At 46.8% G+C, this 24171-nt stretch overlaps 2 protein-coding genes across 8 annotated transcripts; one reads left to right on the plus strand and one right to left on the minus strand.

Moving 5' to 3' along the window:
* Positions 1–167: 167 nt before the first annotated feature.
* Positions 168–8467, minus strand: LOC113575805 (bestrophin-3). 4 transcript variants are annotated; one of them, XM_027007530.3, is made up of 9 exons: positions 7992–8466; positions 7498–7592; positions 6003–6236; positions 4920–5068; positions 4100–4177; positions 3106–3258; positions 2663–2743; positions 1433–1584; positions 168–1311 (listed from the first exon to the last, which is right to left on the minus strand). In XM_027007530.3, exons 1-9 carry the CDS (start codon positions 8141–8143, stop codon positions 576–578), a joined length of 1830 nt encoding a protein of 609 aa, XP_026863331.2. In that variant the 5' UTR covers positions 8144–8466; the 3' UTR covers positions 168–575. The 4 variants fall into 4 exon arrangements, with proteins under 4 accessions (XP_026863331.2, XP_026863329.2, XP_081579720.1 ...); XM_027007528.3 differs by having other exon boundaries at positions 4914–5068; positions 7992–8464; XM_081723594.1 differs by lacking the exon at positions 4100–4177 and having other exon boundaries at positions 4914–5068; positions 7992–8467.
* On the plus strand, positions 6492–24117 carry rab3ip (RAB3A interacting protein (rabin3)). Of its 4 annotated transcripts, none has more exons than XM_027007534.3 (12): positions 6492–6603; positions 13837–13932; positions 14147–14416; positions 14626–14830; positions 18185–18280; positions 19117–19194; positions 19650–19856; positions 20002–20130; positions 20736–20848; positions 22497–22596; positions 22945–23014; positions 23511–24117. In XM_027007534.3, exons 3-12 carry the CDS (start codon positions 14172–14174, stop codon positions 23591–23593), a joined length of 1326 nt encoding a protein of 441 aa, XP_026863335.1. In that variant the 5' UTR covers positions 6492–6603; positions 13837–13932; positions 14147–14171; the 3' UTR covers positions 23594–24117. The 4 variants fall into 4 exon arrangements, with proteins under 4 accessions (XP_026863335.1, XP_026863337.1, XP_026863334.1 ...); XM_027007536.3 differs by lacking the exon at positions 6492–6603 and adding an exon at positions 9216–9471 and having other exon boundaries at positions 23514–24117; XM_027007533.3 differs by lacking the exon at positions 6492–6603 and adding an exon at positions 9219–9471.
* The last annotated feature ends 54 nt before the right edge of the window (positions 24118–24171 follow it).

Genomic DNA, 24171 nt, shown 5'->3' on the forward strand with positions numbered 1-24171 from the left:
TCCTTTAAAGAACTGGCTTTAGGATTCAATACAAAGGAACATTCAGTAGTTTTTAGGGCTGAATAAGAAACTGAAGATTACATTTTTTCCCACATTTTACCTTTGCAATGCTGAAGCAATCAACTGATTTGATGTTAATTAAATAAAAAGTAAAAAAAAATCACAGATTATTTTGATACATTTATTTGTGTATTTCTCATACATACATTTTTTGATTCATTAAAAATGTACCTGTTGGAAATACACTTAAAAGCAGTACTCTACTGAGGTGTAGCACACTGACCTGACTACAGACATCCCTTGGGACTGAGGAACAGGATGCATGAGACGTTCACACAACATACTCGCAAATAATGCCAGGAACTGATAACTACAGGATCTCTTACATAAGAACAGCAAGGTTTCACTATTAACGTTCCTACTGTTGTTAAAGTAGGAACCAATGTGAGGGTAAACCTCGGTTCATATAAATACCTTAGTGCTAGTGTCACAGTCATAGGAGTTTAGCTCCAACCTGATATCCCTGAACCACAAGCTGAACCAAACCAAAGCTAAAGCTCTCTAGAAAGCAGTGTTCAGTTTTGGTGGTTGTGTTGCTGTTCCTCTCCACACCTCGGCTCTAGAGGAGCAGGGGCTTGTGGCGTGGTGCAGGGGGCAGACGGCAGCGTTTCCTGCTGGGGACTCCTGCAAGGTGAAATCAGCACTGGAAGGAAAGCTTTGTTTTGTAGCAGGGCTCTGGGGCTGGATGGACTCCTCCTGGAGCTCCTGGAGCTCCTGGAGCTCTGTCTGGACAGCTGAAAGGACAGCTCCCTCCTCCTCATCCTGTGGGCCGGCGACCCGCTACGCAGCTTCCTGGCGTCCGTTCCTGACTGGCTATCTGCACAGGTCGCCTCCTCTCCACTGTGGAGCTCGTCCGGAGCATCCGGCTCCGCAGCTGAGCTGGTGCTGAGCTCGTGGAGGTCGGCTTCACAAACCACCTCCATCTGGACGCTGGCATGAGAAGTCGAGTGCGTGTCTGAGTTGGAAGCGTCGACACTCTGAACCTCCTGCACCGTGGACAGCGAGTTCAGCACAGGGGGCGAGGCGTGGGCATGGGTTGCCACACCCACTTCCGGCCTGTGGTGGGGGTGTTGGTCCGGGACGAAGGAGAAGAAGCTGGAGATGGCGCTGTTGTGGCGTTTGAGAGACGGCCGTGCGTGCAGGTCCAGCGGCTCTTGTACGCTCAGCAGGCGACGCATGTTGGCCAGAACTGAGCCCGAGTGACCCAGCTCCTGGGTACTGATATCCTCACCCTGCAGTAACTCAGAGAGCCTACAAGACAAACATCAGGAGTCTATCTGTGATAGGGTGCAGTGTGTGTGTGTTTGTGTGCATGGCCACTCTGTGTGTCTGCGTGTGCATGTGTGTGTGTGTGTGTGATCCTCTAGCTCACCCCATGTCAGTAGTGGAGCCCAGGAAAGACGGAATGCAGTAATCGGCAGCAGCCAGCGTGTAGGGGGGGCGCACGTCAGGCTCATTCCAGTAAATATCTTTAGTCATGGGGGGCAGATTCATATGCATGTCATCTACGGCCATCATCGACACCTACAGCAACACAGACAAACTCACACCAGCCCTTCAGAACATAACTTACAGCGACACAGATACACTCACACCAGCCCTTCAGAACATCACTTACAGCGACACAGATACACTCACACCAGCCCTTCAGAACACCACTTACAGCGACAGATACACACTCACACCAGCCCTTCAGAACACCACTTACAGCGACACAAACACACTTACACTCACACCAGCCCTTCAGAACATCACTTACAGCGACACAGATACACTCACACCAGCCCTTCAGAACACCACTTACAGCGACAGATACACACTCACACCAGCCCTTCAGAACATCACTTACAGCGACACAAACACACTTACACTCACACCAGCCCTTCAGAACATCACTTACAGCGACACAGATACACTCACACCAGCCCTTCAGAACACCACTTACAGCGACAGATACACACTCACACCAGCCCTTCAGAACATCACTTACAGCGACACAAACACACTTACACTCACACCAGCCCTTCAGAACATCACTTACAGCGACACAGATACACTCACACCAGCCCTTCAGAACACCACTTACAGCGACAGATACACACTCACACCAGCCCTTCAGAACATCACTTACAGCGACACAAACACACTTACACTCACACCAGCCCTTCAGAACATCACTTACAGCGACACAGATACACTCACATCAGCCCTTCAGAACATCACTTACAGCGACAGATACACACTCACACTCACACCAGCCCTTCACAACATGGCCTGAACGTACAGCGCTTATACAGTACTGGACCAAATATGATGGCTGGTTAAAGGCTTTGGTTAGATCTGATGCTAACTTCACCCTGCCTGCGAGGCGAATGCTAACAACACCCTGCCTACGAGGCTGATGTAGGAGGAACATGCCAGCTCTGTACACGCTAACAGACATCTACTGCTGGCTGTGTGCGAACACAGACACAGATCAAAGCCACTGGACACCAGTCTCTGTGACAAAGCACAACTCTACGCTGCAACTCTGCTACTGTCCGAGACACATTAATACCTCAGCGAGCCATCGTCCATTCACATGTCTGCCATCACGACTAACCTGCAGGTTTCTATCGATGCACCAGTTGGATTCAAAGTCATCATCATCTTCCCCAAATGGATTTATGAGTTGCTCTGCCACCTGACACAGACAGATGCTTTAACCGAAGGCATGTGTAGATCAGAGCATGCGAGATACACGGTATACATTTACCCTGCTGATGATGTCACAGTTTTAATATGTCATTTCTGCGTGCACAGTATTTTTAGGTAGGCATATGTGTGTGTGTGTGTGTGTGTGTGTGTGTGTGTGTGTGTGTGTGTGTGTCTGTGTAAATAGTGTCTTAGATAAGGTCCCCTCAGAACAAAGGTTGTCCAGCAAAGGTTGATCCCAGACACACTAATACTAATCAGACATCTACTTAACCACTCATAACTTCTCAGTCTTTCTTTATCTAACTACAACAGAGTATGAATGAACCAATGACATGTGTGCTTTCAGACCTTCAGCCAACCAGAATAGAAGAAAAACTGCAGCAGGGTGAAGATTGGCACGTAGAGGTCGACCTCGTGACCTGGGTACTCCTGGGTGGGGTCCAAAAACTGTCGACCAATGATGCAGGCTGAGAAGAATGTGTAGACAGCCAGGGTTACAACCTAGTGAGAGAGAGAGAGAGAGAGAGAGAGAGAGAGAGAGAGAGAGAGAGAGAGAGAGAGAGAGATAGATAGATAGATAGATAGATAGATAGATAGATAGAGAGAGATAGATAGATAGATAGATAGATAGATAGATAGATAGATAGATAGATAGATAGATAGATAGATAGATAGATAGATAGATCTTAATTTCCTTAATATTGCAAAGGTTCATTCATGTTATTTATTTATTTATTTTTTATAATACTGATAATACTGATCTGGTGATACTGTAAATGAATAAGATTAAACCAATAAAGCTAAACTGAACTGGACTAAACTGAACTGAGCTGAACTAAACAGAACTGTCTTCCATGAAAGGTTCTGTTTATCTGCATGTTGTTTCCTTTAAGTTCTCCCCCCCCAACCTCAAAATGATCCCCCTACACACAGTTTTATCATGTCATTACTATTACAGACCAGGTTAAAATTAAGTCAAAATCAGGATTTCAGAAACTAAGTGGAAATAGGGAGAGAGAGAGCAAACAGATGGCAGGCAACTTCTGATCCATTTCTTAAAGAAAGCAGGTGAATATGTTGTTGCGACGTAAGCCAATCAGCGTCTGGGGTGAATGTTGGGGGCGGGGCCAACACCTGTGCCGGAGACCAAATGTAGTACCACGCCTCCCAACATCTCTCTCTGACTGATGCTGAACAACGATAATGAGGTATAATGTTGCACAGGACAGGACAATGTGTGTTTGTGTGTGTGTGTGTGTGTGTGTGTGTGTGTGTGTGTGTGTGAGTGAGAGAGAGAGAGAGAGAGAGCGAGCAAGAGAGAGAGAGAGAGAGAAACCCTCACCTGGGTGTAGACTAGGGGGATCCCAACCCAGTCATATAAAAATAAAGTGGTACACCCTGTCCTGTACCTGTTCAGCTCCTGAACGCATGCACACACACACACACACACACACACACACACACACACACACACACACACACACACACACACACACACACACATACACATACACACACAATCAATCAGTCAGACAAGTAGTTGCATCTACTCATATTCCAGGCTAATGTTAAAGTGCTGACATCTCCTTCCTGAAATAACACTTCAGATTGTTCACTACTCATCTGACTTTAGGCCATCAAGGGTCAACACATTCCTCCCATCTCAACCTGACTGACATTAATCTGGCTCACAGTTCCCTCACGACACCTGCTGAGACCCTCTCAGATACTCCGAGCGATGCGTCATCGGGTAGAATCTCCTCGGGATGTCTGAGCCACATGTGAACCTTCCACGAGGTTTGATCAACTCTGGGACAGGAACAGTCACGCTCTTGGAAAGCAGTCTGTGTTTGAACAGCACAGTCGTTAAGGTGCTGTAGCACAGCTGAAATTCACGATTCAATCTGACTCTCATTACCGCAGCGCAAACGGATCACTGCAGCACTGCTGAATCTGTATAAACTTTAAATTAAGTACAATACGGCCAGGCGGAGACCTGTTTGCCATCAGTGTGTTTTTCATTACCTCCTAATGACAAAGCCCTTTCAGACAGAGTGAAAACCAAACAAAGATATGGCAGCACAAGATTTAGAATCTGTAGATTTATAATAACTGTGACTGTAAGGGAGCTTTGGAAGGTGGCGGTAGAGTCTTACACTGACAATGGCCTGGAGGTCCACGTTGTCCTGGATACGGCCCTCCTCCCGCGCCTTGGATGCCAGGTTGGTGAACCACACCGCTGGGATCCAGGATTTGAAGTGTGGAGAGTTGAGGTTCTCAAAAACTTTCCTCTCCTCTGGTGTCATGAATCCTGAGAGAAGAGTCAGACAGCAAAAATCTCCTCACAATCTGACTCAATGATAGAGAATTTTTACTATGTCGCAATCAGACACAACTGTACATCTGAAGTGTTTGTTATGTTGACTCTGTAGCTATCAGACCCATCTGTACATCTTATGCACAGACAACTCTACTCAAGGATGTCTATCTAAGTTCACACACAAACACTCTCTACACAGGATGCTTTTCGCTAAGGTAATAAAAGCACCATGACACAACTATGTTTTAACAAGGTGGAATTGAAGGATTTTAGCTAATTATTTCAAGTCAAATATAATCTGAACTATGAAACAGAAACCACATAAATGCACAATGGAATCAAAATAATATTCATTATAAGGATCCATTTTCTCGTCATAACCACATTTGTTTTATTTTCGTGAATTTTCAGGGGTGACATTTTCTGTGGTGATTTTGCTTTGTTAGGAACCTTGGGACACATTCAGAATCCAAAGCCAAACTCGCTCGTTGGCTTTGCTGAAATGGAACGTGGAGGACACGCGCGCGCGTTTTTCCGCGAGACGGGACTGACCCATCCACTTCCTGTCATCTTCAGAGACTCCGCTTCTTCGGCTCATGCCACAGCGTCACGAGACAGTCGTGCTTCAGAGTTTAGCCCTCGGATCTACTGGATCGGATCAGATCAGATAATCGCGGGAACACTAGCAAGTCACTGAATTACCGGTCAGTGCGCTACAGTGGTCTAGAGGTCACGATTTTAACTCGGATACGTTTCGGTGAAAAAACAAACAAAAACGGTGCGTTACCAAGGACAACACACCGAATTCTTATTAACATCAAAGGACAAGCTTGTACCAGTGTCAGTGTGCAAGTGCATAGTCCTAACGCGCTTTCCTGGAAGGTTCTAGATGGCGGTGCTGTCGCCAGGCGCGGCTTCCGCTCACCTGCCTCCACCACGTGGTCGATGGTGGGGAAGCGCTTGCAGACGGCAGTGCTGATGGAGCGGAAGACGAGCAGCGATATGAGGTTGACGTAGCGCATCAGCGTGCGCCTCAGCAGCCGACCCTGCTCGTCCTGGCCGTGTACGCGGCTCGAGATGAGTACCATGAGCCGGTCCGGCCACGGCATGTTCATGAACTTATTCCACCAGTGATTCACCACCAGAGTGACGTAGAAGCCTGCGGGGGGCAGAGACAGCAGAGACTAGGCCCAAGAAGAAAAGCACGAGACCATCGGACGTTTACAGAAGCTGGCGTGTGATAATCGGTCTGGCATGAATATATGGGAGGTTTTATTGGAAAAAACAAATCCACAGACATTAAGACACCGAAACATGGAGAAAGTCTTGCAAGAGGAAACAATCATCAACAACCTCTGAATTGCTTATTAATTATTAAAACTGACTAAAAGAACAGTACGCCATGTTATCTACAGACAAATGATTACAAAGGAATTTTTAAAGAAGAGTTAACCTGCCGCCTGCAACGCCAGCGTGCCGCCACCAGGGGGAAACCGCGCGCCGCGAACTAACCCGTACTCATTAAGGTGATCACGCACGGGGGGCGCATGTTTATAGATTATAGATTTTATAGATTATCTACCCGAGAGTTACAGATGATGGATGGTTTTGGACGTGTGTAAATATGTGCATGACAGGTCAAAATAAAGCTCTACTAGTCAGGACATTTAAAAACTTACTACACTTGTGCATAGTCAAAGATTCAAACCCACGTTATGACAAATCGGTATCGGTCAGACAGTAAATTATTTCACTGATGTTTACAGCCGATTCAATAATTCATTTCAGTAAACGTTCAATAATCTGTCTCGTAGTGTGTTACAATTAGCATATGGCAATCTGGAGACATTCAACCGTGCCATACATAAGTCACTTACATACCTACAGCCCACGATGTGTGGGTTGGGTTTTTACTGCGGATGGACTTTATAGTGAGCAATTCACAGTTATTAGACTGCAGTGGGACAGTGATGATGAGAGAACACCACTGAGCCCTGATCTGAGACAGCTACACGTGTTCCTCCAGGACAGCATGGAGGCCTATTAATGGGCTACACCACGCAAAGAAACGTGACGGCGGTGCTCTGCCTCTGCACGACCAAGCGTTAGAGTTTCTGCCCTCAGCGGGAAAAACGGATTACTGTCTTAACATTCAGTCTTCTGTCACTCTGCAGACATACAGGACATGTGCGTTAGTCATAGTCTCCTGCTTATGGCATAGTAGACCTTCCTTCTGATGACCATCTGTTTCTATCGTTATTTGTTTGTGAAGGCGATGGAAACCATTATCTTTAACTTGTTTCCAAAACTTCCCAAAGCTCTGTGCCAGCACCAGATGACCAGTGTCCGTCTGATAACGTCTCTACAGCAGGCAGGCATCATAAATCTCACACAGCAAAAACGGCGAACGTCCCCCTTACCAAGGACAAAGGTGACAGGGATTTGTTCGGCGTATTTGTCACAGTACAGGGACAACTTCTCAAAGAGTCTCTTCTGGGGATCGGCGAGCGCCCATCTAGACACGCCAGAGAAGTGCCATCAGAGACGCGCGCGCAAGCGCAGGATGCGACTCATGCACCATCTCACTGAGATGCCATCAGAGTGCGCATGTGCCACACACGACACCAAAACCCTACAAAGGCCTCCTTCCTTTCTTTGTTTGTGTGTGTGTGTGTCTTGGTTCTTATGTGCCACTTCTATTTACAAGATCAAATCAGAACAGAATATAATACAAATTAATACAGTTCCGAAACAAGGAGCTCCAACATCTAACCTGGCATCTTAAAACCACTGTGAGCGTAACCGGCAGCTTGAGGAACAGCCCAAGTTCACCTTTCACCAGTCTGGTAATTACTCATACTGGTGGGACTTGTGCGTCTAGGGGAATATCATTAACGTAGTCTGTAGGCGTTACCTGTATACGAGGCTGAGCATGCTGTACAGTAGCGCAAAAACCACAAACTCCCGGTAAAGGAGTTTGTAAATACTTCCTTTCCATCGCAGTAATAATCGGTGGAACCCGAAGAAGGTGGCGTTGGCGACTTTGCTGGAGTACGTAACAGTCATTTTAGGAGAGTCCTAGTTGGTGTGCGTGCAGGATCGCTCAGGGCTCGGGGAAGGACGTTTGATTTGTCCAAACGTCCACGGCGCAGTGAGGACATCCTGTACCAGAAATACCCCGGGACCACGCGGTTATTTGGGAAGCGAGTCGAGAGCAAACCTGTTTGCCAAATTTAGAAACCCGTCAGACTGAAAGATGCGCTTCTGTGAGCACGCGCGCAATAGACTAAGCAATGCTCGTGCTGCCAGAGTTAAATTTATCTCTCTGATTACGCACTCAGATGGAAACTTTCAGCATGTTGCGACATGCAGTTATAACCCTCCATTCTCAACACACTTCCACTCACCTGAGGGTTTTGCGCCCATGCAGTGCAGTGGCAACAACTAGATAGATTCCTCTATATATATATATATATATATATATATATATATATATATATAGAGAGAGAGAGAGAGAGAGAGAGAGAGAGAGAGAGAGAGAGAGAGAGAGAGAGAGAGAGACCCATTTTATATATATATATATATATATATATATATAGACCAATGATGAATGGCTAACCAAAATGGCAACAGAGGGCTGTAGATCCCAGCCACACTACAACAGTTCCTATCTGTTTGTTAGAATATGCTGAATCTTTCTAATAAATGTAGGTGGGGATTTTACGCTCCAAACGCAGACTAATTTACTCGCCAGTTTAATACGAACAGCTGCTATAAGCATAAGTCTGTTCAGCTGAGATGCTTTAAACGGCAAACGTGCACAGTGTGCATCTTCGTGTTTAGGTCCACAGTTTTTGTCCCAGTAGCACCTTGGTAGTCCGAGCGGCCGGTGGGACGTGAGCTTGCGCCTCCGTTTGCACCTCCATAACGGGTGTAGGCACACGATGGCGCTGTTGCATGGTGAATAAAGTCTCCAGTGGTTACGCAACACAGGACCAACCGTTTATTGGATTCCTTCATCATTCTGTAATTGCTTTCTTTAATGCGTTTAATCAGTAGATTAATTGTACTACTGTCGGGGATGTGACTTTAAAAACTACACACTCCCGGCCATACTGGTGAACTGCGCGTGCACGCGCGCGCGCGCCGAGAAGAGAAGAGAAGAGAAGAAAGGAGCAGGTGTGCGACGGAAGTGGTAGCGTGGACCGCGCGTATCTGGGTCGATCATCCTCGTAGTGACTGCTACCCTCCGGAGGCTTGTGTACCTCGAAGGCGGATGATCCACGGAGGACAGGAGAGAACGGATTAACGGATATTTCTGTATATATTTTTATCGACTGAATTGTGGTGTTTTGAAAGGAGAATTAAAGGCTGCGCGCCCTCCCGTCTGGAAGGTATGCCGATCCGTGGAGTAGGTTAAGCGCGCGCTCCCTGGCCTGCGTCGTTCTTGCCGGCCGTCCGGCCGGGCGGATGCACCTGCGCCTTCCCGGTGTCGTTGTGCGTCTAGCTACGTGGCGAGCTGCCTGCACGCAGGGTTGGGGATATTGCACACGACTGTTAATGTGGTTTTAATTCAGCGGGTTTTTAGAGGTGGTTGTGAAGTTATTAATTGATGTATTAATTGTGAACGTCGCCCTGTGCTAGAACGGGTACGTCGTGGGATATGCGTTAGGTGCATGGGTGGCGCAATAGCGCATCACCCTTCCCTGTTCGTCTGCACGGTGGCTACGTAGCAGAATTGTGCAGACTTAACAGTAGGTCATCTAGTCGCTGGGACCCTTAGCTACCTAAGCAGCGAGCTAGCGCAGTGCCTTTGGTTCCGACACGGCATTGCTGTCACTGATGGGGTACTACGTGTGCCGCCACGGTATCGTCTTAGCAGCTGGGTCGGTGAACCTGTCACACACACGGGCCGTGTCTGGGCAAAGCGCCTATTCGTAACGTGTTGTTAAGTGTCTCTGCTGTGTGCTTCAGGAGGCCGGCCTCTAACCCTAGATGGGTCCTCGTAAACGGGACATGCCCACAGGCCTACACGGGCGTCTTGTTGGGTTACTGGTTGGGAATCTCCGCCCACGGGGACTGCTGGGAACTGCTGTCCTGTGTAAGGCTTCCTGTGCAGTTAGTTTTTAGTCTTTATTTTAATTTAGCTTTCGCTGAACAAAACTGTTCCTCCATATTTAGTTAGCTAACCACATAACTATGATATGCTTAAATTATATTATTTAAAATGATTGACATTGCATGTGATGTTAAACTTGCATAAAACTAATATATTTATATCTTATTTATATATCCAATATTTCTAATATCTAATCTTTACATCTTAATTAAATATTGTTTAGTAACTAAACAAACTAATATCAGAAGTCGCTGCTGTTTTGTATGCTGTGTTGAACGGCTCTCAAGTGAGATCAGATCTTTGGAGCAGGACGACACCCGACCCATCTTTGTGGTGAACACGGGAGCTCTGTGCAGCTCTGTCCCAGTGTCTGTTCTCTACTGGTGTTCCTGGTCATGTGGGGGACTGAGCTGTGGCATTTCATCCAAACACAAAAGTGACCAGTTTTTCACTTTATGGAGAAAATTGCTGATCACAGTTCCAGCAACCACAGCACATGGAAGGTGATTTTGGAAATGGCTGTCTCCTGACTCCCATCACACTCATTGGCCAGCTGTGGAAGGGGAGGTCTCCTGACTCCGGCCCCATCCTCCACACCATTGGTCAGCTGGGGTAGGGGCAGTCCCCTGACTCCGACCCCTGTCCTCGAAAGCATGGGTCAACCTGTGCAGTCTCATTTAAGGTTTGAGTTCTTCTTTAGCTGCAGTAAGGGACTGTTTGATAACACTAAACTACAGACTTTGCCCACTGAAGTTAATCTGGCATAGCCATTAGAGGAAAAACCCTCAGCAGTGCTGTGTTGGCAGTTTATGACGTATGGACTCAGCTTCCAGGGAGTGAGTGCACTGTAGTAAAAGATGCAGCGGTAGTCAAAGTTGCGATGAACCACGCAGTGTTTCCATAGAAACGAGGCATTTCGGACAGAGGTCCTTCATCTGTGGTTCAACAGTGCTTCTGAAATTCCAGGACGTGAAACCAAAGCAGTTTCACGCCAGCACTAGCCAGAGGACTGGTTACTTTAATTCCACACTGTTTTTTAAAATCCAATCAGTGATTTTCTTTATCCTTAAGTTTCCTAATTTCATTGCTACCGTAGCAACAACTGGCAATGCTTTGCCGCTGGAAACGTCAGATCCTTGATTCTGATGGTCTCAAGATCAGTAAGCCTTGCCCTGGATCACAGCTGATCACATCTCATGTAAGAGGTCCAACAACCAACAACTCCTGCATTCTTACTGCAAGTGTGTTTTTAATCTTTAGAATTGTAAAGAGTGGAGTGTTTTCAGACCTAGACTGTGAAGACTTGTGTGTGTATGTGTGTGTGTGTGTGTGTGTATGTGTATGTATGTGTGTGTGTGTATGTGTGTGTGTGTATGTGTGTGTGTGTATGTGTGTGTGTGTATGTGTGTGTGTGTATGTGTGTGTGTGTGTGTATGTGTGTGTGTGTATGTATGTGTGTGTATGTGTGTGTGTGTATGTATGTGTGTGTATGTATGTGTGTGTATGTATGTGTGTGTGTGTATGTGTGTGTGTGTATGTGTATGTGTGTGTGTGTGTGTGTGTCTGTGCACCCCCGCATGCACATGCATATGTAGATAGGGTTACACTTCTGCTACCTGAAAGTTACACTAATAAGAACGTTGTTCTTTGTCAGAAGGAGGTGAGGACTGGTATGGTTGGGCCCTAGCAATGAATCGAGCTTGTCTTTATCTGGGCTTCAGGAGACCAACCGGCACTTGGGATCGTTGTGGTCATGGGCTTGGACTCGTGTGCTCTCTCTATACGCCTGTGCGAATGATTTACTGTCTAAGGAAGGATGAGCACGTTTGTTTGTTTTTGTTTGTTTATCAGGTTTAGTTTTGCAACACATTTTCTCAGTGTTTCCTAGTGAGTTCTAATCTTGAAGTGGTGAGTGGAAATAATCCTCTTAAACAGATCAATAATTCATTCCAGGTTGAAGGATGTTGTCACCTGCCACCTGGTCTCCACTGTCCTTCCCATCTAAATTACTCCCAACGTTCGTTCAGAGTTTGGCTTATTTAGAAAGTTTCTAAATTTCAAATTATACAGTAGTTGTCTTACATTTTTTGGTGCTTATGTGACATTTAAGTGAAATGCCTTAATTGTTCTCATTTATATGAAACTATTGTGTTTTTATGTTCACCTCTACCATCCAGTCTACTGTTTGTGTCTCTTCTCAGAAATCTTTGTGTGTGTGGCTGTGGTGTTATTAAAGTATTAGAACATTGAACTCTGCTAAATTCAGAGTTTTGTGGTTTGTTTTGCTTTGTACTGGTTTTCGATTATGAAAACATGATAATTACCTTGTACCCAGGAATCATGTCTGTCAAAACGTTAGTGCTTTCACCTCCTTTCTGCTGAGGCCCATCATACCCATGCCGGTGGATTAGACCGTGTTTTCACAAGTCCCTCAGCCAAGCTGAGAGTATGTTTCCTACCATTTTTAGGGATGCAGTGTTTTTTTTAACTGGTGACGGCTGTGATCCATACAGGATGCAGTGAGATCTCTGCTGGACGTGATGCAGCACTGACTTTGCTGTTGCATGCAAGGTTTGGCTTCATCGTCTGCAGACCGCTGTATGGGGAATGCGTGCAGGGGGCGGGCCTGTTTGATGGGATCTCTGTGCTGGTGATGATTCAGCATTCCTGCACTTGCCTTGACACTCTCTCCCCTCGCTGTCTCCCCACACTTAAACACTGACTTAAATAATACTGACATAAATACACACTTAAATAATATGCACTTAAATCCCTACTTAAAAATAGTTAAATAATACTGACTCGCTTAATACTCCCTTATATAATACGCACATAAATGAAGGGTAGGGCCCATTGTTCAGCCAGTCCCCTCAGCGCTGACACTATTCGTCTGCCGAACCTCATATATTTTCAGTACTCTCTGACATTTGAGGATGCCTCTCTGCTGGCCTTTTAATTACGTTTTTAAATTCAGGATGTTGTTCACTGCGGGTTTTCATAACAGTTTCTATGTGTGACAGGCGGGAAAATCGACTCGGAAGAGCCGAAAGGGGAAAAAAATCACGAGTAAGCATTTGCATTGGTTCTCTGTGGTGCTGCCTGAACTGGTTTTGCATACATGGAGAAACTGGTTAGACTATACTGAGGTTGTTTTTTAAATTGCCGTTTCCAAACACATGGACGCTGAGTGTGGTTGGTGTGGTAACGTGTCTCCTCTGTCAACAGCTTTAGCTGTGGTGTCAGAGGGTGGGACTGGCACCCAGCCAAAGTCCTGCCTGTTACCATAGCAGCCATTTACAGGCTCTTAGGTGCTGTCATCCAACGTTAGTCGGCGTAACCTTTGGAATGAAAAGATATATGAAAAGGGTGTGACTGTGGCTTCAGAATGTGTGTCGCCTGTGCGCTGAAACACACCCACCTGCTGTCCTTATTTGAATGTTTAATGCTGACAGCATTGAAAGTAAATCATGAGTTTGAAGGGAAAGTTTCTGTTTTTTTAGTGGTGTGATGGAGCTGTACATCAGACAATCTTTTATTTCTCACATTAGTTCCGCTGCTTTGTTTTTTTGTGAGTCTCGGGAATGTAGCTTTTATGTCCGTGCTCATCTGCCTTCGGCTTTCTGCGTGTTCTTGTGTCTAGGAGTGGAATCCAGGAACAGATGTCGATGGGGTTTCAATTCCTCCCCCTGCATTGCTGAACCATGTCTCCCACATTCCACACCCACCCATCAGAATGGTACGCGCTGTCTGTCTGATGCTGTCTGTTGTGATGGGCCATGGATCAGCCCAGTTTAGTAAAGTGCAGTGTGTGGTTGTCTTGGTAACCCGTGTGTCAGATGTTGGTCTATGTTAGCATGTCCAGCAGCAATGTGCTGGCCAGAGGCTCCACGGGGCGTCTCTGTGTCCACCTGAAGTGGTCCTAAGTCCACCTGTTTCTTGTCCTGTGTCAGATCAGCGTGTTATGACTCTGAGGCTATGGCCAGTGAACCCCTCGAAGGTTTTCATGAGGTCAATCTGGCGTCACCCACCACTCCGGACCTGCATGGCATCGCCGAGCCCCGACCAGCAAAACCGGCCGCGCCACCGAGCTCCTTATACCGTACCCACTCCCTGACCTCTACCCCCTGCCCTCCCAATGCTCTCTATGCTGACCAGTTGCCCACCCAGCCAGTGTACCCGGCCCCCCGTCACCTAGCCAACGAGGACCCTCACAATGGCAGGTAAGAACAGGTGTATTCTGCCAGCAGACCTCTGACATACGCCTGAGGGAAATGTCCACACCTGATGATGTGCGACCAGATGAAATACTGTTGTGTTCAGAGAGTGGACTCTCATCAGGAGCAGATAACACAGCATCAATGGCTGTGTGTGTGTGTGTGTGTGTGTGTGTGTGTGTGTGTGTGTGTGTGTGGGGGGGTTTATTCCACAGTGTTCCGGGACTGGAGGCAGTTTCCTCAGGCGCCGCCTCTCATGAGGCGGGGTCAGTTGAGGATGGTGCCCCATTGGGTGATGAGGGAGAGGATCCGTTGGCTCTGAGCACAGACAGCCTATCACGGCTCAGGAGTCCCTCTGTCATGGAAGTGAGAGAGAAAGGCTATGAGAGGCTGAGAGAGGAGCTCGCCAAAGCACAGCGGGTAAGACCTTGGACCTCTTCCTCCTCTACTCCTCTACACCTCCTCTACTCCTCTACACCTCTTCTCCTCTTCCTGTACTCCTCCACACCTCCTCTCCTCCTCCTACTCATCTACACCTCCTCTCCTCTTCCTGTACTCCTGCACACCTCCTCTACTCCTCTTCTCCTCCTACTCATCTACACCTCCTCCCCTCCTCTCCTCTTCTACTGCTGACCATCACATCTGTAGTTTCAGCTGCACTTGTGTGTGCCTGTATGTTCACAGTTCACAGGTAGAGAATGAATCTCTCGTTTCATTGCTTGTGTGTGTGATGGAATCCTTGTTTCTGGAGTAGGTAAGCAAGAATAGTGACCTGAAAGTGACCAAGTGGCCACATGAGCTTCAAGAACGTCTTAAACTTTTCATAAACTTCATGGCTATGTTAACACTCACTCACTCACGTTTAGCCAGCTGCTGGTTGAAGTTTCTCCACAAGGAGGTGCTTGAAGTGCATTATTGAAAGGGAGGAAACTGGCATGAAGCCACACCAGCACGATCTGACAAACACGTGTGTTTGTACTTGTACACTGTGTGTCAGAGTCTTCACACACACTCCGTGTGAGTGCGCAGACGCATGGTACGTGTGACACTACAGCTGCTGCACTACAACAGTCATTAACGGGAAGTGTTCACCTGACCGTAGGCCTCAGAAAACCTGAGACTAAAACCAAAAAGAAATAAGATGACATTTATTCCCATCGAGTTAATTCAGCTTGGTAGTGAAAGATTTCAGTGTGTTCTTGCTGTATTAACCAATCAGGAAACTCCTCTACAGGGAGGCCCAGTACGCAGGAGTGAAGGATAAATGTGTAAGTGATGGAAGAAGGAGGAAGTTTCTTTGCTGTTTTGTTTTTTTGCGCTCTTCTTTCTAACTTGTTTATATGGTTACTGGCATATGTGTTAGCATCTACAGATCAAGTGCATTAGATCATATGTCCAGATTTTATAAAGGTCTCATGTTCAATTGGAACGTCTGTGGGTGTGCTGAGCTGTATTGTCATGTTCAGTACACATTAATTAAATTCAGTACATCTAAATAAATTCAACAATTTACTATTAATTGTTACTATTAACACGAGACACACAATTATTTTAAATAAATGTATTAACCAAATACATTCCTCAATTCAGTCGGCCGATTAATCGACCGCCATGCCACAGCCCTACCCAATAGCTGATCAATCAACCCCACGCACCACTTCTGAAGTTCCCACACATCACTCCACTGCTGCTCTCCCTCATTGGCTGCCAGTAGCTGCACACATCAGATTTAAAACCTTGATGCTTGCCTACAAAGCCAAAAATGGACCAGCCCCATCATATATGAGGTTAGTGGTCAAAGCCCGATCCGTATATTGAGAACTTCAAACGTCAAGTATGGCTCATCTTGAATGACCAGTCTCATCGTAGACAAGCATGGAGACTATTCTCTGTCCTACTCCCAGGTGGTGGAATGAACATCCACTTGCTGTCCAGACAGCAGAGTCCCTCGCAGTCTTCAAATGCAGACTGAAGACCCATCTATTTGTGAAATATTTAAATGACCACTGATCCTGCATCTATGTTGAGTAGCTATAACTCTAGTACTTATTGTAGGGTATTGTTTATTATTGCCTTTATAATTACCTGAGATTGTGTTTTACACAGCATTGATGCTGTATTTCTACAATATTCTAGTTCATTGGTATATTGTACTCTGACCTACTGTACTGTACTAGGATGTATTCTATGAGTAAATGACAAAGCACTTTTGTAGCTCTGCTAAATGCGTCTGCTAAATGCCATAAATGTAAATGTAGATGAACTGTTTAAGAAATGTGACAAACTCAGAATTTAAGACAAAAAAATCCAGTGTGGGAATCCCCTCGTAAGCCTTTTTAATAACTGACATTTTTTCAAGTTTAAATATGGCCTTGCATTCTGACACATCTGTATTGTGTGGGGGGGGTGGGGGGGGGGGTGATCTGTAATGTGTGCTTTTGTTTGGGAGGCTTGAAAAATCTGTGTTGTGTAGGGGTGATGTGTGTGTGTGTGTGTGTGTGTGTGTGTTGTGGGGGGGATGATCTGTATTGTGAGGTGCGTGTGGTTGATCTGTATTGTGTGTGTGTGTGTGTCTGTGTGTGTGGGTGGGTGTTTGTGCTTCTCCCAGTTGTGAGCACCAGTGTCCAGTTTCAAGTGTCCATTACCGTAATGAGCAGATGTCAGCTGTGTAGTCCAGCACTGTGTGGGGGTGAAATGTACTGTGTGTGTGTGTCTGTGTGGTTGGGGGGTCAGGGATCTGTACTGTGTGTCTGTCTGTGTGTGTGTGGGGGTGATCTGTAGTGCATGTGGAGGGGAGGGGGGGAGGGAGAGAAGCAGAGAAAGTGGTGTGGGTGTGAGGATGCAAAGGAGGCCCTCACGCACGCGCACACACACTCACGCACGCGCACACACACTCACACGCGCGCGCGCACACACACACACACACACACACACACATACATACTCTCTGGACCTACAAAACCACATACATGGATCCCACCAGTGTAGCCTGCAACCTGGATGCCCTGCGCATAATGACCTCTCACTGACCTTTACCTTGACCCTTACCCTAACCCAACTCCAGAGTGGGCGTTCTCCTCATTCGGGTTCCTTCCTCGTTAATGAGGTATATCTTAACTACGTGGTCCGTGCAGTGCTGCAGGTGTTAGCTGCTCTGAGCCCTAAGTTGGCCAAGTGACTCTGGATATCAAAAGACCCTCAAACTGCTGCTGGTGTGTCCTGGACTTTTATGGTGCTTTTATGTTTGTTTTTTATTGTTTTGGATAATTCTTGTTTTTTATTGGTATTTAGTCAAAGGTGAAATAAGTGATAGTCAAATTTGTTGACTACTAGAAGTGTACGTGCAAGCCTGCGTGCGTATTAGTGGTGTTTCACTGCATCTGTAGACGTGTCTGAAAGTGTGGGCAGACAGTTCTCTACAGACAAACCTGTAATTTAGTGTGTGTGAAAGCACAGAATTAGTGCCACAGGAGTGTGTGGAGTTCTTCAGTAGATTGCAGTACTTAAATCACTGAATAAATCACTGAACTGTGTCTGTGTGCCACAGTTCTTCTGTTTGTTTAGCAGACACACTTGTGCAGAGAAACTTGTTAATAGTGAGGTTTCCTTGTGTTGTGGGCTCTTCTGCACGTAGCTTGATCACATGCTTGTACTTTTCATTTGTGTGTGTTTTCATCAACCCCTCCCCCCCCCATGTTTTTGTTCAATCATTCTGTTCATCCATTCATTTTGTTTTCTTTTTGTTCATTTTTGTTTATTGTATGTTGCCTGAAGGAACTAAAATTAAAAGACGAGGAATGTGAGAGACTTTCTAAAGTCAGGGACCAGCTGGGGCAGGAGCTGGAGGAACTGACTGCCAGCCTGTTCGAGGTTGGTTCCCACGGGTTTGGTTTCTACATGTACAAAAAGGCAATACAAACACAAGTGTGCTTTTAGTGTGTTTAATGGGCATTTACACGACGTCATACAAGAACGCCAGACACAGAGCCGGTCGCTAGCAACACAGCACATCTGCAGCGTGTAATGATGATGTAACTGGCCTTTAATGTGGTTGGTTTTACTTAATCAGACACTTCCCCACCAACAATATGGAACTAATTTACTAATCCATGCTAATTGGATGTCTTTTTTCTGCTTTGACTCCCATGTCTGCATGCAGCAAAAACAAAACAAAAGCAAATGTGTCTCTTCGCTTGACTTTGCCATCAACACCAGTAGTGTCGGTGGCACCTGAGTGAGCAAAGCCGCTGTCCTTTAAACAACAACGAGTATGATGGGGAATAAGGAGAGCTGAATGTTCTGGCCCCATGTGTGTGGATATCGTGGTAATGGACACTGTGGATGTGCTGAGAGTCTGCTCGAGTAGCTCCGTCTCTGAGTTCTTCAGTGTGTCTTTATCGTGGGGGTCTTCTTCATGGACCCCCCCCCCCCAACCTTACGTTCTTCCTCATCCTGTCCTGCTCCCTGTCCTTCTGCGTCCTAGCTGCCGTCGGTAGGCGTGTTACTAACATGTTCCTGTTGTTGTGCAGTGCTCTGAGGTAGCTTCGCTTGCTTACGGTGCTTAGGGTGGAGGACGGGGGAGGGGCACAGGGTTGATCCGGGGCTGTGATCCAGCTCTCTGATCCGGGGCTGTGATCCAGCTCTCTGATCCGGGGCTGTGATCAGGGGCTGCGATCCGGGGCTCTGATGGGACTCTGTACCCACAGGAGGCTCACAAGATGGTGCGTGAGGCGAACCTGAAGCAGGCCACCGCGGAGAAGCAACTACAGGAAGCCCTTGGGAAGGTGAGGACCAGTATGGAGACCAGGAGCACGGCTGGGGTTGCACTGTTGGGTTGTCCGTTTTAGCAGGACAGTCACGTCTGCACTTTCTTCAGGTTCATCTGGTTGGCATTTCTGATTTTCTTTGGCAGGATTTCCCGAACATTTCCGAGTTACGTTAAGTTGAATTATATGTGTTGATGTGACCCCTGCCAGTCATACTGAGGCGACAGCAGACTGGACGAGTAGATCGCCAACAGCAAGGAGTGTTTACACTTGCATAGTTAATGACTGTAGTACCATCCATTAGGGTACATTGTTCAGTTTAAACTAAAACTTAGACTTAAACCAAGAAATTCTTTACACTGGCCGCTGTCAGTAAATGCTGACCAGGTCACAAAGGCCCCTTGGGTACTGATCCTCTGACAAACCCAACCGTGAAGCTCTTCCATCCTGTCTGTCTCCCTTCCTCCTGGCAGATCGACGTGATGCAGGCTGAGGTTGTGGCCCTGAAGACGCTGGTGTTGTCCACGTCCCCTACCTCGCCATGCAAGGAGCTGCCGTCGGGCTCCAAGGCCCCGTTCAGAAAGGGCCACACACGCAACAAGAGTACCAGCAGTGCGGTGATGGGTAGCCATCAACAGGAGCTCGGCGCCCAGCACACCATCGGGCACGACAGCAGAGAGGCACGATTCCCCTCACCACCCCCACTGCCCCCCAACACACATAACAGCCCTTATGTGATTAGCCACTGACTCCCATTTCAAGTAGCTGCTTTGTGGTGTGTGTCTCTGGGACTGTGTGTGTGTGCGCACGCGCGTGTGTGTGTAGGTGGATTCCCTTCTCTTCAGTGAGTTTAAGGCCTGGAAAGAGGATCCTACTTTAGACAGGAGCTGCTCTTTCCTGGACCGGATCTACAGGGAGGACATTTACCCATGCCTCACCTTCTGCAAGAGTGAGGTGTGTGTGTGTGTGTGTGTGTGTGTGTGTGTGTGTGTGTGTGTGTGTGTGCAAGAAAGTGTCCCATAATATCAATAGATGTGCTGTGCATGTCTTTGGCTAATGTGACACGTTTCACTTTAGAGCTTCCTGACACATTCTGTTGAGCAGAGCTATGTGCACTGCCCCCATGTGGCTATACCAAGACACTGCCGCCGTGTATTTCCTGCTTGGTCACCACGGCAGTTTTTCCAATGTTTTAATATACATATGTACAGTAAATGCCCCTGAAACTGTTTATGCAAATGCTTATGAATTCAGAAAGAACCAATATGCATGTCTTTATATATACATGCACAAAATATTCAGAAGTTACCTGTCAATTTATAAAACAGGCCATTTATTAAAGAGGACACTGGGAACAATGGAATAACAAGACAAGTAACCATCAGTAAACTTCTGACTGCATACAACTGACCGAGAGGCGAGAGCAGGTGTAGTTCAGTAATATAAGAAAAGGCTTTTATCAGTAAAAAAGGAGCTTCAGTCATGTGAGGGTTAAAGCGCCTAGGCGAGGCCCTTGGGAATCAGGTGTTCCTCATCTTGTCTTTTCCTGGCGGCGGTAGCTGGGCTCGGCCATCCTGGAGGCGGTGGAGCAGAACACGCTGAGTGTGGAGCCGGTGGGATTTCAGCCCCTGCCTGTGGTAAAGGCCTCTGCACTGGAGTGTGGAGGACCCAAGTGAGTACAGGGAGGGCTCACTTTGGAAACTTCATTAACTTTTGTGATCTGATGACATAAACTGCATGCAGAGTGAGTCTGGAATGCATTTGAGGTGTATGAACAGACCAGGTGGGTCTGGGTTGGACCAGGTTAATACCCCTGAATGCTTTTTCTCTTCTGTGAGACTGATCTGTGTTTGGCCCCTTATTCTGTCCCACATTCTGGTCCATATTCTTTAAATATCAAGGTGGGGTATTTTTTTAAGAATATAGTTACAGATTTGATGAGACCCATTTTCAGTGAAGCATTTTGGCCTTTTAAAGAACAGGGAGAATGATGATTCCTAGTGCAGAGGGCTCGTCACCAGGCCACAGTCGCCATGGTTTCACATTGTGTGGGTCAGATGTCGTGTGACACTCGTGAGTGGGAGCTTATTAGTGCTCGTGTGTAAACGTGATCAACTTCCTCTTGAGTCGTCTCTGTGGTTTAGTGTTTGCCGGGCTGCCGCTTGTCTGCGTTTTCCCCTCTCTTCTCTTGCTTTATTTCTTTCTTTCCTCTGTTATGTTCTTCACGTTCAAATCGGCACCCCCTAGTGACAGGTCAGAAATAGTCACATAAGTGAACATTGCACTTGCGCTTGTACTCGCTCTCGCGCTCGCCTTCCTGTCCCTTCATCATTCCTCATGGACACTTTTATTAGAGTTAGATTTTCCTTTCTTCCCACACGAGTGTGAATTTGAGAGGCAGATATGATTAGCTTGTTGCTGTGTGTTAGTAGTGTATGTGCAGAATAAATACATGCATACCTTGCTGAATTGCTTTTACCTTCAGGTACACAGTTTTAAAGATGATGTTTAGATTTGAATTTGAAAAGTAAAAAAGACCTGTCCCTGTATGACCTGTCTTTGTAAGGCCTCTCCCTGTATGACCTGTCTTTGTAAGGCCTCTCCCTGTATGACCTGTCTTTGTATGGCCTGTCCCTGTATGGCCTGTCTTTGTATGACCTGTCTTTGTATGACCTGTCCCTGTATGACCTGTCCCTGTATGACCTGTCCCTGTATGACCTGTCTTTGTAAGACCTGTCCCTGTATGACCTGTCTTTGTAAGGCCTCTCCCTGTATGACCTGTCTTTGTAAGGCCTCTCCCTGTATGACCTGTCTTTGTATGGCCTGTCCCTGTATGACCTGTCTTTGTATGGCCTGTCCCTGTATGACCTGTCTTTGTATGGCCTGTCCCTGTATGACCTGTCTTTGTATGGCCTGTCCCTGTATGACCTGTCTTTGTATGGCCTGTCCCTGTATGACCTGTCTTTGTAAGGCCTGTCCCTGTATGACCTGTCTTTGTAAGGCCTGTCCCTGTATGACCTGTCTTTGTATGGCCTGTCCCTGTATGACCTGTCTTTGTATGGCCTGTCCCTGTATGACCTGTCTTTGTATGGCCTGTCCCTGTATGACCTGTCTTTGTATGGCCTGTCTTTGTATGGCCTGTCTTTGTATGGCCTGTCTTTGTATGGCCTGTCTTTGTATGGCCTGTCCCTGTATGGCCTGTCCCTGTATGGCCTGTCCCTGTATGGCCTGTCCCTGTAAGGCCTGTCTCTGTAAGGCCTGTCTTTGTATAAGCTGTCTTTGTAAGGCCTGTCCCTGTATGACCTTTTCCCCATCTGCAGGAAGTGTGCTCTCAGTGGTCAGACTAAATCCTGCAAACACAGGATCAAACTGGGAGACTCCAGCAGCTACTACTATGTGTCCCCGTTCTGTCGCTATCGGGTGAGTGTTACCGTAAACTCAGACGGTCCCACTAAGCCGTGTGTGTCTGGTGGCACCCACTCGCTATAAAGCAGTAACATTATCTGTCTGAAGACTTACGTTTGTGTTTGTAAAACGGGTCTTTCTTTTCCATCATCGCTGTAGATGTTACAAGACTTTTCCCTAAAACTAACTTATCCCCCAAACTACACCTCACTGATCCCCAAAGCCACAAACCATTGTTCCCCCGAGTACAGATGACTGAGCTCTTCTTGGAGTCCCGTCCCTGGGCCCAGAGAGGTGGCCCGTGTTGGGCACGTTTTGCGTCTCCGTTGTTGGAGTGAGTGTGTTTTGTTCTCTGTGTCTTAGATCACATCTGTGTGTAACTTCTTCACCTACATTCGCTACATCCATCAAGGACTGGTCAAACAGCAGGATGGTAAGCACATGTCGCGCGCACACACACACACACACACACACACACACACACACACTCCTACTCATACTCTCACTCTCTCTCATTTATGCACACACATGCGCACACATACTTCTGCTGTATGATATACTTTTTACAGCCAGATCAGTGTGTGATGCTGCTTCAGTGACAATAAAATCTCCCTGTAATTAAAATATTCTGGTAAATGAGAGTCTGTGAACAGCCGGTCAATGATGCCCCTCTTATTGGTGGATGTTTAAAGATTTGAGCTGCTTTACCGTATGCAGTTTGATAATGCACTGAAGCTTTAAAGGAGAAACGGAGATCTGGTACTGAGGATGAGCTTTCCTGTGGCTCACCGATGTGTTTGGGAAACTTCTCTTCGTTTTTTTACATAACAATGCTGTTTCAAGAAATGGTGAATGCCAAATGCTGGGTGTGCGTGTCTCGATCCGCGCTCGCTCACACAGCTGTGCTGGGTGTTTGTGTTTCCACGCAGCAGAGCAGATGTTCTGGGAAGTGACACAGCTGAGGAAGGAGATGTCCCTGGCCAAGCTGGGCTACTACAGAGACGAGCTGTGAGCTGCACGCGACCCATGACCCCCAACCCGCGACTAGGGGAGACGGCAGGGAGCGGCTCTTTCTTCCCCTCATCACCTCGCCGCTGCGTGGCACTTCAGCGTGTGCATGCGTGTGTGTGTGTGTGTGTGTGTGTGTGTGATCAGCCTGTGGTATATGTGGCCCCTGTCCTATAATACAATACACTACTGATGTTAACTTGATTTCATTATGTGCGACAATTGGGGACTGAAGGAAGAAAATGTCTGTGCTAGTTTCGGAGTAACATTCAAGACTTTGAAACCTTTCACCCAGGAACATTCTAGACCACACCAGTAACATTCTCTTGAGCTCTGAGTTAATCCTAAGTGTAGATAACAGTGCGTTGCCGTGACGTGTGTTTGTGTGGAATGTGCCGTATATGTTATCAGGTGTTTTGTTTTTGTTTGGGTTTTTTCCCCACAATTCCTCCCAGATCAAGCTTACTCGCTGTTGATTTTAGTGCCTTTCTGGAACACTGAATAAAATTGTATACCTCTGTAACAACAGTATATGCCAAGTCTTTGTCTTCATGTCAAACTCCTCTGCACTGTTCTATTGCT

Source organism: Electrophorus electricus, chromosome 11, assembly GCF_041902795.1.
Source record: "Electrophorus electricus isolate QZ-2024a chromosome 11, ASM4190279v1, whole genome shotgun sequence".
Taxonomy (NCBI): Eukaryota; Metazoa; Chordata; class Actinopteri; order Gymnotiformes; family Gymnotidae; genus Electrophorus; species Electrophorus electricus.

Excerpts from the sequence above, each read along its gene's own strand:
- LOC113575805 (XM_027007528.3), bottom strand. The coding sequence starts at position 8,143 with ATGACTGTTACGTACTCCAGCAAAGTCGCCAACGCCACCTTCTTCGGG. Across the intron at positions 5,069-6,002 it reads CGACCACGTGGTGGAGGCAG|GATTCATGACACCAGAGGAG; the intron begins GTGAGCGGAAGC and ends CTCTTCTCTCAG. Across the intron at positions 2,744-3,105 it reads TCTATTCTGGTTGGCTGAAG|GTGGCAGAGCAACTCATAAA; the intron begins GTCTGAAAGCAC and ends TGTCTGTGTCAG.
- rab3ip (XM_027007534.3), top strand. The coding sequence starts at position 14,172 with ATGGCCAGTGAACCCCTCGAAGGTTTTCATGAGGTCAATCTGGCGTCA. Across the intron at positions 18,281-19,116 it reads TGACTGCCAGCCTGTTCGAG|GAGGCTCACAAGATGGTGCG; the intron begins GTTGGTTCCCAC and ends CTGTACCCACAG. Across the intron at positions 22,597-22,944 it reads CCCCGTTCTGTCGCTATCGG|ATCACATCTGTGTGTAACTT; the intron begins GTGAGTGTTACC and ends TCTGTGTCTTAG.